The 20,431-nt window shown below is 46.0% G+C and overlaps 1 protein-coding gene across 1 annotated transcript; it reads left to right on the top strand.

Moving 5' to 3' along the window:
* Positions 1-10,389: 10,389 nt before the first annotated feature.
* LOC146333538 (vomeronasal type-2 receptor 26-like) lies at positions 10,390-19,285 on the top strand. The gene is made up of 6 exons (XM_084826370.1): positions 10,390-10,473; positions 11,315-11,478; positions 13,831-14,122; positions 15,356-16,213; positions 16,489-16,660; positions 18,384-19,285. Exons 1-6 carry the CDS (start codon positions 10,390-10,392, stop codon positions 19,283-19,285), a joined length of 2,472 nt encoding a protein of 823 aa, XP_084682496.1.
* Positions 19,286-20,431: the final 1,146 nt, after the last annotated feature.

Raw genomic sequence — 20,431 nt, 5'->3', positions numbered from 1 at the left:
CTCCTTCATGGATTTTTCTGCGCATGGAAAAAACATGATAGAAGTGGCCGGAAAACACAGGAACATTATGAATGGAGGACAGCTAGGTTTGGGAAAGCCCCCCCGCCCCACACATTCCATGCATGCGGCAGGGCCATTGCCCAATAAAAGCCGAATCTAGAAGGACCGCAAATCAATGAAGGAGGCAAAGATGGCATAGCACGGTGCCTTTTCATCGGTAGCACGAAGAGCCATTGGTGAAGAAGCGCCCAAAGCTGCAATCTTTTCAGTGAAGGATTCTCTCTAACTACAAACACAGAGGAGGAAATCCCCTCCAGACAATGTGGACGCCTGCTCAGAAGACACTGCAGTGGAGCACAGAACCTCCAGTATTTCTCTCAGGGCTAAAGCTCTTCTGTTTCAGACGCTGCCCTTTTCCCGGTGTGTGGAGCGTTGCCTGCCAGGGCAAAGTAGAAAAGTTCCGGAGGGGAAGGAAGTTTGCTGCTACGAATGTATTTCCTGTGCAGAAGGGACCATTTCTAACGAAACAGGCAAGTTGTTCCAGATGACTCCGTGAACAGGTATTACAATGCAAGGCAGGTGTGGGTGGGGGCATGGGGGCTAAGGTAGTTGTCTGCGTATCAGGGCGGAGGGGAATTGCCCAGATTCTTCTGCATTCTGCTTTGCAAATCTCTTCAGCTTTACTGCAAAGTGAGTAGGAGTTCTCTGGTTCTCCTTAAACAAAAGCGATAATATGAAGCAACAATGATCAATAGTGAGGAGCTTTAGCAACCTGGAAACCAGCCGTACGTACCGCGTCAGGCACTTGGTACGTTTAGCTTAATATTAGCTCCACTGACTGCGAGGTGCCTTCAGGCAGGGCAGGGGTCTTTCGCAGTATTAGCAGGAAGATGCAGGGATCAAACTGGGACTCTGCATGCAAATCATGTGCTCTGCCACTGAGCAATGGCCCTTTCCTCCTCACTGAAAGAAGCATCGAGGCCTCAGTGTACCGAAGAGGTAACATGCCTTACATATGCTGACTGGCGGTGGTTCAGCAGGGTTTCAGCCAGGAGTCTTTCCCAGTCCGACCTGGAGATGCCAGGGACTGAACACAGGACCTTCTCCCCGATATGTCACTGCGCGTGTCAAAACCAAGAGTCATGCTGAGGTGTTGTTCACGTGCAGAGGCTGCACTTCCTCCTGTTCTTTCGGGGAAAGTCAGATTTCAGCAGTCTGCTTGGGAGTGGGATGAACTGGCCCCCTTGAAAGGAAATTTCTGCCATGTCTCAGACACTTCAACTGTGCTTGGCCTTTCCAGATGCAGTTCGCTGTGTCAATTGCCCAGATGGTCAACACCCAAACGAAAACCACAGTCGGTGTATCCCCAAGAACACTGACTTCCTTTCATATCAAGATACACTGGGGATCCTCTTAGTCTCGCTGGCTCTTTTCCTCTCTCTGATCACGTCTCTAGTGCTGGCAACCTTCATTAAACACAGAGACACTCCAATCGTCAAAGCCAACAACCGAGACCTCACCTATGTCCTGCTCGTTTCCCTCCTGTTCTGCTTTCTCCTGTCCTTCCTGTTCGTCGGTCATCCCACAAGGCTCACCTGTCTCCTCCGGCAAACCAGTGTCGGCGTTATCTTCACTGTTGCCGTTTCTTCCATCTTGGCGAAAACTGTCATGGTGGTTTTGGCTTTCATGGCCACCAAGCCAGGAAACATGGCGAGAAAAGTGTTGGGGCGGCAATGGACAAACTCCATCGTCCTGGCCTGTCCCCTCATCCAAGCTGTTATCTGTGCTGTCTGGCTGCTGACCTCTCCCCCGTTCCCAAACCTGGACTTCCATTCCCTGGCTGGAGAGATCGTAGTGGGATGTAATGAAGCCTCAGTCACCATGTTTTACACTGTCTTGGGCTACATGGGTTTCTTGTCCCTCATTAGCTTTCTGGTGGCTTTCCTTGCAAGGAAATTGCCCGGCAGCTTCAACGAAGCCAAGTTCATCACTTTCAGCATGCTGGTGTTTTGCAGTGTTTGGGTCTCCTTTGTGCCAACCTACCTGAGCACCAAAGGGAAGTCCATGGTGGCTGTGGAGGTCTTCTCCATCTTGGCCTCTGGGGCTGGTCTCCTGGGTTAGCATCTTCCTCCCCAAATGCTACATTATTCTTTTGAAACCCCAGCTCAACAGTAGAGGTAATCTTGTAAGGAAAAAAGTGTGAGGAACCTTATACTTTGGAACGTGTCCTGCTAGTAGGGAAATATTCACAAAGATTAAGGGCCAGACAGGTCCATTTGGCCATCTGCTCTTGTGTAAATGTTCAAAGAACTGAAGAAGTAGTAATTTCTCTGCTAAGTTGTGATTTATGGTCATATTACAGTTCTACAGCTTCTGAGCCTGTGGGTGGGACACCTCTTCCAGTTCGGTTAATCTTATGTTTAACACCAATATCTCTTGCAGTAATCAATGAAAAACATGAAGTAGATACATTGCCAAGTAGGATAGCTCAGATTTCCCAATTCTTCTCCCCTGTGTGTAACCAAACCTTCCTCCCTATACTGATGTAACTCTGGCAACTCACTAACACAGTTCAAATATCTGACCCCATGTGACTCTAAAATTATGAAATTGCTTTAGGGGGGGAAAATCAGGGGGATTAAAACTTCAAAGGGGCATTTTGTCACAGATTCATCAGTTTCTTCAGTACCCTTCTACGAGAGTACCCTGCTCCCAAACAGGCTTTAGATCCGTACCAGCCACAGGGAGACGTCTTTCTCCCAGAGGATGGAGAAATGAATGGAGGATGGCAAGGTTTGGGAAAGCCCCCCAGCTCCATGCATTCCATGCATGCAGCAGGGCCATTGCCCAATAAAAGCCGAATCTAGAAAGACCGCAAATCCATGAAGGAGGCAAAGATGGCATAGCAAGGTGCCTTTTCATCGGTAGCACGAAGGGCCATTGGTGAAGAAGCGCCCAAAGCTGCAATCTTGCGTTGCCTGCCAGGGCAAAGTAGAAAAGTTCCGGAGGGGACGGAAGTTTGCTGCTACGAATGTATTTCCTGTCCAGAAGGGACCATTTCTAACGAAACAGGCAAGTTGTTCCAGATGACTCCGTGAACAGGTATTACAATGCAAGGCAGGTGTGGGTGGGGGGATGGGGGCTAAGGTAGTTGTCTGCGTATCAGGGCAGAGGGGAATTGCCCAGATTTCTCTGCATTCTGCTTTACAAAGCAGTAAAGTAAGTTTTTACGTAGCCTAAAACGTCTGGGTAAAAAAAAAAAAAAGGCATACACAAATGGCGGCAGCTGTAGCTGCCGCCATTTGTGTATGCTTTTTTTTTTTAACCCAGACGTTTTAGGCTACGTAAAAACTTACGTAGCCTATCACGTCTCTGTAAAAAACAACAACTCCCCCCCTGCAAATGGTGGTGGTGGCACCCGGTCATAATACCAGCCGCTGCCGCTACTGCCGCTGGAGCCACCACCGAAGCCGCCGCCGGAGCCGCCGCCGCCCGGAAGATCCGCCCCAGGTAAGTCTCGTCCCAGGGGGGATCCGCGGGGTGTGTGTGTGGCAGGCCGTTCCGCCACAGATTTCGGGGGGCCGAATGCACTGGCATTCGGCCTCACTGTGATCCGTGGCGGAATTCTCTGCCATCCCTACCCTGGAGTCTGTGGCGGAATGGAAGACTTACCCCTGCCTCCACGTGGAATCCTCTTCAGCTAGATCCCCCAGCTCCAGATTGCCATTGATAGGGGCACCATGCCGTATCACTGGTTGAAGGGAAGTGACTGTGAATGCAAATGGCATGCAGGATGCCACTTGCGGCTGTAAAGGCCTTAGTTTAAGGTAAACGCAGACATTTATGGCTGCATTTACCTTAAACTAAGGCATTTACGGCTGCAAATACCATCCTGGATGCCATTTGCATCCACAGTCACTTCCCTCCCTTCAACCAGCGATACGGCATGGCGGCCGTATCGTTGGCACTTCAGAGCCGGCCAGCGGCTCTGTGGAATTGCCGCGGAGCGGAGCTGGCTGAAGAGGATCCTGGGCAGGGGGGAGGAATGGATCGCCTCCCCCCCCGCAGATCCCCCCCATGGAATGGCAGGTAAGCGTTCCACCCATCCCTAATCAACGTACATTAATCATTAATATCTCCCTTGATATACAGAAAAGAAAAAAAAGGACAAAGACAGAAATCACAAGGAGAGGAAAAACGGATTAACATTTCCATTTCAAAATGTACTTTAATATAGCCCCCCCCGACAAGGAGCATACAGGCACCTCCAATGGCATCTACACATGGATTGCCAAGCTGGTGTCCACCCCCACCCCAAAATGTTTTAATTTTATTTTTTCTATTTTTTAAATGTACATACATGGCTTTGTATGAAATCCATGCCACTATCTAGCAATTATACATGGGGTTCAGCAAAAGTGGACCAAACATCCAAATAAGTATCCATTTGCAGGTGGTGTTTATATGTCACCCATTCAAACAATGATAGAGTTCTAAGGTCCTCAACTTACTGAATTATAGGAGGTGAGTGTTTATCCTTCCAGTATTGTAATATTAGTCTTTTAGCTGTCAAAAGGGTGCAGAGAATCCATTTATGCTAACCACTTGTTCATTTCTGTGAAGCAGGAAATTTCTGTGAATTTAAAAGAGCATGTACACCAGTGAATATTAAAGACTGTTCCAGTACAATGTAATTTAAAAGTGGATGTATATCCACTATGATCACACATTTTTCGAGAACAAAATGAATACAAATAATGACTTCCAACCAAAAAGAAGTAAATATAGAACATGTCTACATTAGTTGCCTCAATGAGGCATAGTCGTCATGACACCTCCAGTATGCAGTGGAGATGATAAATGATATTTAAACCACATTACTGAAAATGGTAGGAATTCAGCAGTCAGGGGGTCTAGTTTGTGACATATTCCATTTGTAATGTATCTGAGTTTTCCCACTGCTTCTTCAGTCTTCTTGCCACAAAGTGTACATACACATGCACACACACATACACATTTGTAGATTACAACTTCCGACGACCCTAAAACAGCCTATGGGTTCTGCGAGGGATGTTTAGTCCTCACACAACTCTCCCCGCTGGGTTCAGATGACATGACAAGCTGTGGTGGTGGCTTGAATATTCAAAATGGCTACCAACACACGCTGCCACGGTGGCATGTTTCCTTGCAAGGAAATTGCCTGACAGCTTTAACGAAGCCAAGTTTATCACCTTCAGCATGCTGGTGTTTTGCAGCGTTTGGGTCTTCTCTGTGCCCACCTACCTGAGCACCAAGGGGAAGTCCATGGTGGCCGTGGAGGTCTTTTCCATCCTGGCCTCCGGTGCTGGTCTCCTGGGTTGCATCTTTCTCCCCAAATGCTACATTATTGTTCTGAGGCCCAATCTCAACACGAGAGATAACCTAATTATGAAAAAAAAGTAAGGAACCTTATAATTCGGAACATGTCCTGCTGGTGGGCAAATATACAGCAAAGATTAAAAGCCAGACAGGGCCATTTTGTCATCTCTTCTTGGGTATACTTTAAGATAGTTAACATGCAATTCTATCCAAATAGTTTGTAGCCTCCGAACTCGGACCTCGCAAATATCCAATGCAGGGGGGGGAGAGCTGTGGAGACTCCGAGCTACAGACACCCTGCATTTCTGCTAGTTGGGAGATTTAACCTGTCTAGTAGTAGTGCCTTGCAGGGTGATGGAAGGAGGCTGGAGAATCCATAGGAAATGGAATAGTACCGCTGCTCTGGTCTCCTCCCCTCCCCACCCTTGAGAACACCCCCTTCTCCACATTTCCACCCTCCATTTTCTGAGTGTGGAGATGTAGCCGGTGAGGTTCTCTCTGCACTGGCTACAAGGGGGTGGGCGAGGGGGTGGGGTGGGCAGTTTTGTGGCTCCCAGGTCACAGTCCTATCTCCGACATCCTAGCCAGGGAACCAAACACTGTCTTGGGGCCATAGGATTGCTCTCTTAAAGTGGTACTTAATTATTTATTAAATGGTGGTTTATGGTAATATCATAATTCTACAGCTTTTGAGCCTGTGGGTAGGATATCTCTTCCATTTGATTGTATAAGATGAGCAAAGGGTTGGAGGCACCCGATTTCGTCTGATCTTGGAAGCTAAGCAGGGTCAGCCCTGGTTAATACTTGGTTGGGAGACCGCCTGGGAATCGGGCTTCCTGCATTGAGCAGGGGGTTGGACTCGATGGTCTTGTAAGGCCCTTCCAACCCTATGAGTCTATGTCTATCTTATGTTGAACACCAATATGCGCTACGGGAATCAATAATGAAGTATGAGGCAGATTCAGTGACAATAAGTATAGCTCAGTTTTCCCATGTCTTCCCCCCAACCTGTAACCAAAGCTTCTTCCGCTATGTTGATATTACTTTGCCAACTCCTTGAAACACTGCACAGATTAGTTCGAATATCTTACCCTGTGTGGCTCTAAAATTGTGATGTTTTGTCAAGGGGGAAAAAATGAGGGAGATCAAAAATTTAAAGAAGTATTTCATTCACAAATTTGTAAAACAAACAAAGACCTAAATAACTTGCAACTACTAAGCAACAGTACAATTCCAGTTTCTTCTGTACTTTTCCCTAGAGAGTACACTGCCCACAAAAAGAAGGGATGTGTGTGGAATCCACCAGAGGAACGAAGCAAAACTGATTTGTACGTTATGCTGAACACCAATATATGCTTTTATTTATTTATTTATTATTAAATTTATTAATCGCCCATCTGGCTGGTCATCCAGCCACTCTGGGTGATGTACAACATACAATAAAACAGTTTAAAACAATAAAATTCTACAATAAAAACATTTTCTAAAATACCCTAACCCACCCCAAATGCCTGCCTGAACAACCACGTTTTTAATGCACGACGGAAGCTCATTAAAGAGGGGGCATGACGGAGTTCCCTAGGGAGGGAGTTCCACAGAGTGGGGGCCACCACAGAAAAGGCCCTCTCTCTCGTCCCCACCAGTCTAGCTGTCCTGGCTGATGGGACAGAGAGAAGGCCATCCGAGGCTGATCTTGTTAAGCGGCCTGTCTGGTGCTGCTGGAGGCACTCCTTAAGATAGGCTGGGCCGGAACCATATAGGGTTTTAAAGGTCAAAACCAACACCTTGAATTTGGCCCGGAAAACAACTTGTAACCAGTGCAACTCCTTCAGCACTGGAGCGATGTGATCTCGCTGGCGGCTGCCTTTAATCAGGCGAGCCGCTGCGTTCTGTACCAGCTGCAGTTTCCGAACCGTCTTCAAGGGTAACCCCACGTAGAGCGCATTACAGTAGTCTAAACGAGAGGAGACCAGGGCATGTACTACCGATGGGAGCAGATGGTCGGGAAGGAAGGGGTGCAGCCGCCGTATCAGATGGAGTTGATTACTGATGCTGCGGTAATCACTAATAAAGTATGAGGTAGATGGAGTGGCAGTAAGAATAACTTAATTTTCCCGTGTCTTCCGCCCCAACCTGTAACCGAACCTTCTTTCCCTACGCTGATATAACTTTGCCAACTCGCTGACACAGTTCACAGATCAAATATCTTAACCCATGAGGCCCTAAAATTATCATGTTGCTCCAAGAGGGGGGGAAAAAATCAGGGAGATCAAAAATTTGAAGGAGTACTTCATTCTCAGACTCGTAAAACAAATAAGTAACTCGCGCGACGCATGCAAACAACGGTACAATTCCGGTTTCTTCTCTACCCCTCCAAGGGAGTCAGAAACAGAAAGGATGTGTGTAGAATCCACCAGAGCAATAAAGTAAAAGCTATAGAATGGTTTAGAAGGCCCGCTCAGGTGCTGAAGAGGGCTCCTGTTGCTTGCCCTGCTGCTTGGGCTTGTGAGGTTTTGGGCAAGCCTGTCAGTAAATGCCAGGCCTGAGGACTTCTCCCTCATGTCCAGTTCTGGGCACCACACTTTAAGAAGGATGCAGACAAACAGGAGAGGGTTCAGAGGAGGGCAGCGAAGATGATCAGGGGACTGGAAACAAAGCCCTATGAGGAGAGACTGAAAGAACTGGGCATGTTTAGCCGTGAGAAGAGAAGGCTGAGGGGAGACAGGATAGCGCTCTTCAAGTCCTTGAAAGGTTGTCACAGAGAGGAAGGCCAGGATCTCTTCTCCATCATCCCAGAGTGCAGGACACGGAACAATGGACTCAAGTGACAGGAAGCCAGATTCCGGCTGAACATCAGGAGAAACTTCCTGACTGTTAGAGCAATACGACAATGGAATCCATTACCTGGGGAGGCGGTGGGCTCTCCCACACTGGAGGCCTTCAAGATGAGGCTGGACAGCCATTTGTCAGGGATGCTCTGACTTGGATTCCTGCACTGAGCAGGGGGTTGGACTCGATGGCCTTGTCGGCCCCTTCCAGCCCTACTATTCTATGATTCTATGTGGTGTTTGTTCTTCTGACGGGGTCGACTGAGGCATTTTCTTGTGTGAAAACGAAACATGCGTCACACCCATTTACCCATGTTTTGAACGACCGGGATCTGTAAACCCGTAGGCCTTAGGAAAGCAATTCATTCACTCTTTACAAAAGAACGTTTCCACACTGCTCCCTGCATCGTTGATAACAGCTCTTGTCAGGGCGAGGAGATCTTATGGGGCTTCACGCATTCGTGTAAAATTAGGGACAACCCTCAGTCAGTTAATCCAAGACCTTACGTGGCGATTTTCCTTCGGCTTCTATCTGGGCTATTACTTCTGTTACCAAAACGCACATCACACCCATTTCACCTTATTTTAAAATAAAACATTTAAGGATTCTGGTAGGCCTCAGCTCCGTAATTCATGGACGCTATTATAACGAGGTCTTTTCCTGCCTTCTCTCCACATCACTAATAATAGCTCCTGCCAGGGAGATCGTATTTATTTACTGTGTTTGGGCCCCACAGACCCCTGAAAAATTAGGACAAATCTAATGCCATGATTAATTGTATTTGTGCCTTTGTATACCATCCCAGAATCCATTTAGAGGAAGGACAGTATAGAAATGTCTTCAAAAAATAAACAATACATAAACTTTGCAACAAATCCCAGGCCTCAGGCTTTCTCCCTTATGTGGGATTTCTTCATCTTCTCCTGACTGGGCTGACTGAGGTATTTTGGGGACATGGATGTAGCTTCAGCAGGTCTACATGGAGTAACAGCCGGGTTTATTAAGAGAAAATTGGAGATATGTAGGACAAGGGGGCAAAATGAGTTTTTTTAACTCATGTTTTTACTCATTTGTTTCAATCAAACGTAATTGACGTTCTTCCCAGGTGTTTCCCTGCTACCATAACCATTCCATACTAGAGTTATTTTGAGTTGCCACTTGGACACACACACACATTTATATATAAAAGCAGGATATATTGCTCCTAAGGTTAGGGATAGTGACATTTCATTTGAATGAGAAATGTTTTTGCTAAGAGTTTATGTATCTACTAAAACATTATCGCCTAAGGAGAGGGCCTTTTCTGTGGTGTACTGTTACATAGCAACACCCTCACCAAAGAAGGATATCTGCCGCCATTACAATCTTTTCAGCACCATATTTATACTATATTATATATGCCAAGATATGTGAAATGGGTTATTTCTTTCTCATTCTGCTCTGTGGTATTATAGTTTTATCTGCCTCTTGTTGGCTCTAATCGCTACTGTTTTACTGAATGGCAATTATACTTCCATGATTAACTGTATTTGTGCCTTTGTATACCATCCCAGAATCCATTTAGAGGAAGGACAGTATAGAAATATCTTAAAAAAATAAATAATACATAAACTTTGCAACAAATCTAAGTGGGTTTTTTTTTAGCCTCAAAATACTGCCTCACCAATGGAAAGGTCTGAATCAGGGAAATAAACCTTGTGGAGTACAATGCTTTGAAAAATGTTTCTATTTTTATATATATTTCCTTTTGAAGGTAATAATTAAATGTATTTCTATTGCCTTTTCGAATACAAATTAAGACTACATCTGCTAGTTAAACTGGATAGTAGTTTAACAGCTTTTTGCCATTCAAGGAAAAATGGTGGAAAAAATGGATAAATGAGAGGGGTGAAAATATTGCTCCAATTTCCCTTTTTTTTTGGTCTGTTTGGGGTTCCGTATTAGTTTTTTGTATTAGTTGCTTGTTTTTTCTTTTGCCTTTTCCCCTTCTCAGCAACCTTGAATGGAAAGAAACTCCAATGTGGCTTCGTGCTCCTTTTTACACCTCTATTTTAGTTTCAGAAACCCCCCAGACACGTGTCTTTACATCTTAGGTATCATGCAATCTGGTACTCAGCAGGCCTACTCAAAGGTCTAGTGGGACTTACTCCCAGGTAAGTGCGTTTGTACTCTTGGTGGCCTCATCACCCACAGAGGAGGGTAATGAAGTTGGTCAAAGGTGAAGAAAACAAGTCCTGTAAGGACAGGTTGAAGGAACTGCATATATTGGATGTGGAGAAGACTGAGGTGTGTGCATGTGGGTGCGTGTGGTGGGGGGGGACAGGACATGTTAGTTCTCTTGAAATCCTGGAAGTTTTCTCAAAGAGAAGCTGGCATAGACATGCTCTCTCTCCTGTCCTTGAGGGCAAAGGACTAGATCTCATGTTTCAGGAGGAGAGATTTCAGGAGAATCTCAGGAGCAACTTCTTAATGGGGAGAACAGTTTGCCAATGGGACCAATGACTTAGAGGAGTGGGGTGGGGCTCCCTGTCACTGTAATTCCCTAGGTAGTGGTTAGCCAGCCATCTGTCAGGGTTGCTATAGCTGCAAGAGTTCCCATGTCAGGCAGGGGATCGACTAGATGACCTCCAAAGTCCCTTAGTTCAAACTCAGAAATTCTTTGACCCCACGTGTTCAGCAGCCAAGCCAAGAATGACCCAGGTGCTTCCTCACAAATATGTCTTCCTCCTTCCAATATGCTCAGAAAGAACCCAGCACTGATGGGATGAGATTATTTATCCCCCCTGGAATTACTGTGAAGTTTGAAAAGAAAAGAACAGTATTCTCACTGAACCCCTGTGGATTTCCGATGGCCAGCTCCCAAGTCAATAACAAAGAAATCCAGGAACAAAACATATATGTCTGATGCTATAAATACACCCTGGTCCCTTCAGAGTTGGGCTAAGGTGAGGTCCGGAAGCTCAGACCTAACACCCCCGCTGGAAACTGTGCACTAGGCTGGACCGGGTCTCGTCCCAAGCCCCTTCTGCCTGCTCACTTTGGCTGCTGCTCCAGGAAGAGACGCCTCCTTGTGCTGCTGATGATACGGCTGCTGGTCTTGTTTTGGCCCCTGCTTCAATCCCTCCAGATGACGCTGGCGCCCAACTGTGTCTTGACCAGACCTTTCGAACTCCAGCAAGATTATTACAAGCCGGGAGAGCTCATTGTTGGTGGTAATTTGCCTCTCTCCATCACCATAGTAGCAATGCTACCCTTAAAAGAACCCCCCCTGAACTGGGACTCTTTTTCTCAGTGAGTGTTTCTTCGTTGTTCTTCTTTTGGGGGACTGTTGTGGAGTAGATGAGAACTTTAAGAGCAGTCCTGCTGGATCAGAGCAAAGGCCTCTTTCATCCAGCATCCTGTTCCCACAGTGGGCAACCAGATGATCCAGCTGAAAACCCACAAGGAGGACAGGAGTGCAACAGCATTCATGTTCCCCAGGAGCTAGTATTGAGAAGTATCCTGTCTCAGAGCCTAGACACAACCTATTGCTCCTGTGAGTAGTAGCTGTTCATGGCCTTATCCTCCATAGATTTCTCTAAAGCCCCTTTAAAGCCAGTGGGGTTGGCATGGCCATCACCCCTGCATGATGGACTGCCATGCTGGAGATGGAGCAGACTTTCCAGTGTTGCTCCAGAGGTCAGGGTCTATTCCCGGTGAGTGGAAAATTCAGGGAAGCAGATTTCAGTGAAACATCAGGGAAAAATTGCTGAGCTTTGATGGTGGAATGGACCACCTCAGGCAGAAGTAGCGGCCTCTCTCTCAATATGCACTACAGGTATGCTGTCATCTCAAGATTCCTACGTTGAGCATTGTGGTGGTCTAGATCACCTCCAGGGACTCTTCAAACTCTATGGTTGTACATCTGGCAGTGGCAACTTCCAGAGTTTAACTATGCACTGTGGGAAGAAGCTCTTCTGTTTGACCATAATCTTGGCTTGGCTTGTTGTTGTTAATGTTGAAAAGCTTCCGGTGGAGTGGCAGGACTGCTACCAAGAATCTACAGTAGCCTTCCCCTGGGGACAATGGGTGTTGTAGTCCAACACATCTCGAGGGCACCATGTTGGGGAAGTCACTGTAAATCAGAGAAATATTCTAGCACTCAGATGCTCAGACAAGTGTAGCGGAGGAGTGAGAAACGTTCCTGTCACATTCCCACAAATCTTATACAACCAAGAATGTGATGATTGCTGCAGCATTTAGCAGCTTTTTGTGCCTTTGGTGTAAATTAAATGGCTCTACACTAATGGATCTTCTATGCCAGGAATTTAGAGCATGGCCCAGGCCTGCCCAAACCCTGCATTTTGTTCCCTCATTGACTTTACGACTTGCTTCGCTCTCTCTCTCCTTGAAAATGTTGGATTTATTATATTTATTATCTTTCTTCCAAGCAGCTCAAGGTGGTCTATGTGGTTCTCCTGCATGATGTTGTCCTCACAATAACCCTGTGAGGTAGGTTGAGCTGAGGGAGAATGGATGGGCCAAGGTAGAGTTCAATGACTGGGATAAGAACCTGAGTTTTCCCCACTCGTAACTTAACATCCTAACTCAGGGCCAGAGAACCCATAGCCCTCCAGAGGTTGTGGGACTGCAACTCCCATCAGCCCTAGGACATTTGCACAATGGCAAGGGATGATGGGGTTTGGAATCCCCCTACATCTTCATGTCCACTACTTTCCTATGCCTGCTCCAACCATGACACCACATTGAATCTCTGTGGTTTGATGATAGGGTGTGAAGTGTGTAACTTTACTAGGACCATGCCTGCCCCTTCGTTGACTTGACTTGAAGTGTCATCTCAGGAACAGGACTATAGATCTGTACTGATCCTGATTCATGAGTGCTCCATTTCCATTTCTACTCATACAAATTGTGTGTGTGTGTGTGTGTGTGTGAGAGAGAGAGAGAGAGAGAGAGATGCCATCCACATGGCACACAAATAAAATGTACACATTTAAGGAAATAAAGAAATAACTATTCTGTATTTGTTTCATATCTGAAACCTTGAATTTGCACAATTCTTGCATTTAGCAAAATAATTATTGCATACTGAATTCCCCTCTCTGACATCCTTCCCACCACAATGTCTTCTGTTGTCTGCCTACTTGTTTCTGATCAAGTGTTTGTATGTGCCTGTTTTTGGTGACATATCGTAATGTCAGGCTGCAATCCTATACACCCTAACCTGGGGGTAAGTACCATGGAACTCAAAGGATCTGACTTCTGGTCTGAGATGCAGGATTGCACTTGAAACTGCCAGGTAAATCAATTCAAGGGTTTGGGACATTTAAATCCAAGAGCAGAACTCCTCAACCTGGGACTCTTCAGACTACAACTCACAGCATCACCAACCGGCATAGCCAATGGTCATGAATGCTGGGAGTTGTAGTCCAACACACCTAGAGGCCACCAGAATGGGGGAGGTTGTTCTAGAGGGTTTAGTCTCAGTGAGAAGCAGGGGGAAGGAGGATGCTGAATTAGATGGACCATCACCATTGAACTTTTTGCCATTCCTTTAGGATCCCATCCCCCTTGAATCTTTCATTTTAGCCCCATACCACATAAAACTGGACCCATACTCCTCCATTGAATCTCTCCTTGCAGACCCATCCCCAAGAACTACCAGCAAATCCTGGCCTTGGCGTTTGCAATCACGGAGCTCAACAAGGATCCAGAGCTCCTTCCCAACGTCACGCTGGGCTTCCGCATCTATGAAGACAGCAGCTACGCAAGTATGGTCCAAGACGTCAGCCTGTCTCTGCTCTCCACGCGGGGGAGAATGTTTCCTAACTATAAATGTGATGGGCGGGAGACCCTGCTCGCTGTGGTCGGGGGTCTTGGCTCCAAAGTGTCAGACCAGATGGCATCTCTCTTGGGCAACTTCAAGATTCCCCAGGTAGGAAAGATATGTATGGGGGAAGGCCGGTTTCAGGACTCACAAATCAGCACTCTAGTTTGCCCTTAAAGCTAGGGGTGGATGAACCTGTCTGTTTTGCTTTTGCTTGTATAGAAATATTTTAAATCCGATGTTTGTTGCATTCTGTTTCCTGATCAATTTGCAGCCTTTTTTTATTATCTGTCCCAAATACACAGACTTCCCATAAGCATTTCTACTAATATATGCTTTTTTGTTCCCTTTCCCCCCAATACACACAATTTTGGCAAGCAACGTCCCTTAATATGTGCATTATAGCACTAGTTTCCCTAATTTATGCATGTATGCAATTCTCCGTAATGTACCCATTACTTAAATGTTGAATGGCATTTACAAAATTATCAGAAGTGCAAAAACTGAATGAAAACTGCTTTCCAGTTCCTGTATTGAATCAGGAAGTGTGAATTGGGTCATTTCTATGTGAACCAAACAATATTCTGACTCGTGCCTACTAAAAACTAAGGAGATAATATACTTGCTGTGCCTGAACAGGCATCACAAGAGACATTAGAATATAGATGCAATTCAGTAAGGCTATATAACATGCTTTATATATGGTTAGTGTCATGTTTCCCAGCCTTAACCCGTCCTCTGTCTCCCTCGATTAATCCAGTCCCCACTAGGCCAGGGTCTCCCAAACCAGAAGATGTGCCTCTGCCTGACTCCTCAGATGCAGAGGACACTCCCCCAGTATAGCCTTCACCACCCCCGCCCCATAGGAGCCAGAAGCTACAAATCAAACAGTAACCCTTTAAGAAACAAACTACCTCTCTGAGTGGGTGGAGTTAACTGTAGATCTTGAACTGATGGCCTTTATAAGGTTTCAGAAAGCCTTTGATTGTTGCTGGATCAATAGCTCCCTTTGCTTGGCTCTGATAGTTTGGAGCTGGCCAATGTCCTGGAAGACCCTGCCTGATCCAACTTGCCTGGCTATTCAGCACCCTGAAGTTGGACTGCACTGGACTGGATTGGACTTGCCTGGCCCTGCCTTGACCAAACCTGGTCTGCCAAAACTTTGCCTGTAGAAGCCTGGCTGGATTAGCACCTCTGGGTACCTTGAACCAATCAGACAAGACAGATAGCATATAATGGTGCTGCTAATAAACTATTTTTCACCTCTGTTCTTAAAACTCCATCCTTCTTTGGCTGATGTAAACAAAATTTAGCCATCTCCATCCACCACTGTTCTTTCAGCTAGGTTACCGGTCCTTCGACCCCATGGGGAGCGACGCAACCCGTTTTCCCGCCTTCTACCAGATTGATCCGAAGTATCACAAACAAACCATGGGCTTAGTCCGAATGCTCCTGCATTTCCAGTGGAACTGGATTGGGATCATTGCTCTAGTGAACGAGAGTGGTGAAAATTCCATCCTGATTCTGACAGCAATTCTTGCCCAGAATGACATCTGTGTGCATTTTGCAAAAATCATCATACCCTGGATGCCATTTTTCAATGATCTTACAAGCGCTCAGTTGGATCTGATTCTGACAGTTTTGGAGAGTGACGCCAATGTGGTGATTGTCTCTGGGGACTCCAGAGCCATGCACAACTTAGTAGTGACATTCTCTTGCTACGAAGAGCAGATGAACATTTCATCTGGGAAGGTCTGGATCTTCATGACTCAGTGGGAATTTGCTGCTATTGGATACCGTTATGACTGGGGGAAACTAAAACCATTCCATGGTGCTTTGACCTTCACGAGCCACACAAGTGACATGCCAGGATTCAAAGATTATCTTTGGGCTTTAGATCCATACCAACCCCGGGGAGACGTCTTCCTCCCAGGCTGGTGGGAAGTGGCATTTGACTGTGAAGTGTTGAAGCAAGATCTGTCCTCGCCAGATAGTGGAAGAGTCTGTACAGGGGAGGAGAAGCTAGAGACCCTGCCAGCTTCTGTGTTTGAAGACAGCATGACCAGCTACAGCTACAGCATCTACAATGCTGTCTATTCTGTGGCGCATGCATTACATGCCATGTACACATCTGGATCGAAACTTACAGTGATGTGGGCGAGAAAGATAGCACTTCATCTGAGGGTGCAACCTTGGCAGGTAACATCTATCCTTAAATACACCTCACCTCTCTCTATGATGGGTGATTTGGCAATGTTGTTTTTGACCTCTATCTGCTTTGGGCAATATTAAAATCCATGAGCCGGTGTATGTTCTCCAGTGCTTCCCTTTTTGTTTTGTTCCTATCTTTGCACCAGTTCTCCATTTTCTAGAAAGCTCTGCCGCATCTTAGAGATACAGAAGAATTACTCTTTCCATTGGCTGTTGGTCTTTTAAGTTCCACTGATGTCTTTCCCCATATCCTTTAATTTCAGATCCATGCCTCTTTGAGGAACATCCGCTTCAATAACAGCGCTGGGGATGAGATCTCTTTTTTAGAGAATGGGATGAAATTTGCTGGATTTGACATCCTAAACTGGGTCATCTTCCCAAATAACTCAGTGGGGCAAAGAAAAGTTGGGTGGATGGATCCAGAAGCTCCCGCAGGTGACGGTTTCAGGATCAACTCCGATGCCATTGTGTGGGCTAACCAGGTGGGGGATAAAGTACAGATTCCTGGTTTAAGGTTGAATGAGGCAAAGGGAGCCTAAAGACAAGGATTTTACTGTGCAATCTCCCCTCCTCCTTCACAGAATTATGGGGGGTTGCTATCATCACATCTTCCATTTCTAACGTTCCCATGTTTCCCCACTTCTGCTTCCGTCTTTTTACTCCAAAGCATCCTTCTAGACTGTTCACTCTTAGTGTTAACAGTCAAGAGACCTTGGGCAGCTATTCCATCTTTCCCTCCTAAATGGATGTTTCTGTGGTGAGAAACAATATAGAAGAAGTAGTTGAAAAACATGGGAGATTTACAAATGGAAGATGGCACTGGCTGGGACCCCATCCCCTTTCCATTTAAAATTCTATGAATGGGGAAAGGCGATGGCCTCCATAATGGATTTTAGGGTGCTTCTTGCCATGGCTTTTATTAAATAAATAAATAATAAAATAATAAAATTTGTGTATAATTCTTTTTGACTGGTAGCACCATTAGTTTGGAAGCATGGGAAACTGCAGTCTGTTCCATTCATATTTCTCACCCAAACATAGAGGGAATCCCCTCTGAGCAATGCTGACGCCTGCTCAAGAGACATTCTGGTTAAGGACAGAACCTCCACTGTTTCTCTCAGGGCTAAACCTCTTCCATTTCAGACGCTGCCTTTTTCTCGGTGTGTGGAGCGTTGCCTCCCAGGGCACCGTAGAAAAGTTCCGGAGGGGAAGGAAGTTTGCTGCTATGAATGTATTTCTTGTCCAGAAGGGACAATTTCTAATGAAACAGGCAAGTTGTTGCAGAAGAATCCTCAAACACATATTACTGCGCATGGCAGCGTCACTGTGGGTGTGTTGGGGCAGGGCGGGGAGCTGGGCAGGGGAAGAGTGTCTTTGTGGATATGATGGGGAGAGTGAACTGATTTTTCCGCATTCTTCTTTGCTAGTCTCTTAAATGTTACTCCCGGGCAAATTGTGTGGAGTTTTCTTTTGCTTCTTAAACAACAATATTAATATGAAGGAAAAGTGATTAATAATGATGAGGAAAAATCCTCCAGAGCCTTAGAAACTTAGGAAACTGCCATATATCAAAGTGAAACCACTGGTCCATTTAGTTCAATACTTTTTACGCTGAGTGGCAGTCCCTCCTCAGGATTTCAGGCAGGGGTCTTTCTCAGCCTTACCTGGAAGATGCAGGGATCAAACTGGGACTATCTGCATGCGCACCATGTACTCTGCCACTGAGCAATGGCCCTTCCCCTAGCAATAAAAGAAGAAACTAGTCCTGTTGGTACCAGATAATGGGCTGATTTTGATAGAAACATAGGAAGCTGATTGGCCTGTCTAGCTGAGTACGGTCTACCGTGACTGGCAGCGGCTCACCAGAATGTCAGTTGGGGGTCTTTCCCGTAGGACCATGATTTGTTGATGGAAATCACCAATAGCTTCTTTTGACGTAGTAAACTTTCCTATACTCCTCCGCTCCTAAAAAGCATCTGCTTCAAAGCTTACATTTTGTTACTGTTCTGTTAAGCTCCCCCCAGCAATGCCCAGTCCACAGATTAAAAAAAAAGTATATACGGATCATTCTGTTTCCTTGGGAGTGTGATGAACTGGCCACCTCCAAGGAGATTTTCTGCCATGTGTTGGATACTTAAGCTGTGGTTGCTCTTCCCAGATGCAGCTCGCTGTGCCCCATGCCGAGAGGATCAATGGCCAAACGAGAACCACGACCAGTGTATCCCCAAGAACATCAACTTCCTTCCCTATCAAGAGACACTGGGGTTCATTTTATCTTCTCTAGCTCTTTTCCTCTCTTTGATCACATCTCTAGTGATGGCAACCTTCATTAAACACAGAGATACGCCAGTAGCCAAAGCCAACAACCGAGACCTCACCTACGTCCTCCTCGTCTCGCTGCTGCTGTGCTTCCTCTGCTCCTTCCTGTTCATCGGTCGACCCAGGCAGGCCACCTGTTTTCTCCAACAAACTGCTTTTGGCATCATTTTCTCTGTTGCCGTTTCTTCCATCTTGGCAAAAACTGTCACGGTGGTTCTGGCCTTCATGATCACCAAGCCAGGAAACATGGCAAGAAAACTCTTAGGGAGACAATTGACAATTTCCCTTGTCTTGGCCTGTCCGCTCATTCAAGTCGTTATCTGTACTGTCTGGCTGGTGACCTCTCCCCCGTTCCCAAACTTGGACTTCCATTCTTTGGCCGGAGAGGTCATAATAGAATGTAATGGAGGCTCAGGCACCATGTTTTACATTGTCTTGGGCTACATGGGTTTCCTGGCACTTGTCAGTTTCATGGTGGCTTTCCTAGCAAGGAAATTGCCTGATAGTTTTAATGAAGCTAAATTTATCACCTTCAGTATGTTGGTGTTTTGCAGTGTTTGGGTCTCCTTTGTACCAACCTACTTGAGCACCAAAGGGAAGTCCATGGTGGCTGTGGAGGTCTTCTCCATCTTGGCCTCTGGTGCTGGTCTCCTGGGTTGCATCTTCCTCCCCAAATTATACATTATACTTTTGAAGCCCCAACTCAACACCAGAGATACTATCATAAGGAAAAAGAACTAGCCGATATAAGAAATCACTTGATCAATCAATCTACCAACCATGCAAACAACTAACCAACCAACCAATCAATCATAATTCCTTATTGTATATATATAACATAAAGGCATAAGAAATAAGGAAATAGATAGCAAAAATGTGGAGTCTGGCAGGGCCGTGTTGTCATCTCTATTTAGAAACATGGATCATGAGTTTATATTTCTGATTGGGGTCTTTTTGAAAGGACCAAAATTTAGTACCGGTCAACAAATAGGCTGGATAATATGAAGCCAGATCTGGCAAGCCAAACCCACCTTCTTTAATTGCAAGTTGCATCCTTTTCAAGGATATTCATGGTGGGGAGGAAACACCCCCCCCCCAATGTATGAAATAAGACTTTGAATTTTTGAGAATATTTGCCAGGTATAAATAAAGGAACGCCATGTATGACATAAACTATCTGAGGTGAAGTATTCCTCTTGAGTGCATTTATCTTATTCCACAAACTCAACTTTTGAGATGTCCAGAGCACAGCATGCTCTGGTTTTCTTGGATGAGTTCCAGTTGTTACAGCTCAAGGATGTGGACCACTTCCATAATGGATCCTTGCCCCTCTTGGCTTATAATAACCATCTGGGAGGGAAGAGCCAGTTGGGCCAGGGAGGTGATGAATGCCTCCTTGCAAGAGGGATTGGGCCTGGGACACCCGAAAGAGACAGCGGTGAGACCACTGCTGAAGAAATCCTCCCTGGACACAGAAAATCTTAATAATCATAGGCCAGTTGCAAATGTTCCATTCCTGGACAAGGTCCTTGAGTGGGGGGTTGCAAGCCGGCCCCAGACACTCTTGGATGAGACCGATGATCTGGATCCATTTCAGTTGGGGTTCAGGCTGCGTTTGGCATGGAAACAGCTTTGGTCGCTCTGTATGAACTGTGTTGGGAGCGTGACCCTGTTGATTCTTCTTGACCTCTCAGCAACTTGTGATGCCATCAACCATGGTATCCTTCTGGGATGACACGCTGAGTTGGGAGTGGTAAGCACTGCATTGCAGTTGTTTTGCTCCAACATGGAGGGTCGATTCCAGAAGGTGGTGCTTTGGGAACATCATTCAGCCCTGTGGATTCTCCAGTATGGGGTTCTGCAGGGATGTGTTTCGTCCCCCATGCT

This window comes from Heloderma suspectum, chromosome Z (assembly GCF_057233095.1).
Source record: "Heloderma suspectum isolate Gila_16-S chromosome Z, 16-S_ref, whole genome shotgun sequence".
Classification (NCBI taxonomy): domain Eukaryota; kingdom Metazoa; phylum Chordata; class Lepidosauria; order Squamata; family Helodermatidae; genus Heloderma; species Heloderma suspectum.
The sequence above is the reverse complement of the archived record's forward strand: the minus strand, read 5'-3'. Positions and strand labels throughout refer to the sequence as shown.

Bases quoted from the DNA above. Each gene is read 5' to 3' on its own strand.
- LOC146333538 (XM_084826370.1), top strand. From the start codon at position 10,390: ATGAAGTTGGTCAAAGGTGAAGAAAACAAGTCCTGTAAGGACAGGTTG. The intron at 11,479-13,830 runs GTGAGTGTTTCT...CTCTCCTTGCAG, and splicing joins AACTGGGACTCTTTTTCTCA to ACCCATCCCCAAGAACTACC. The intron at 16,661-18,383 runs GTGACGGTTTCA...TGCTCTTCCCAG, and splicing joins GGATCCAGAAGCTCCCGCAG to ATGCAGCTCGCTGTGCCCCA.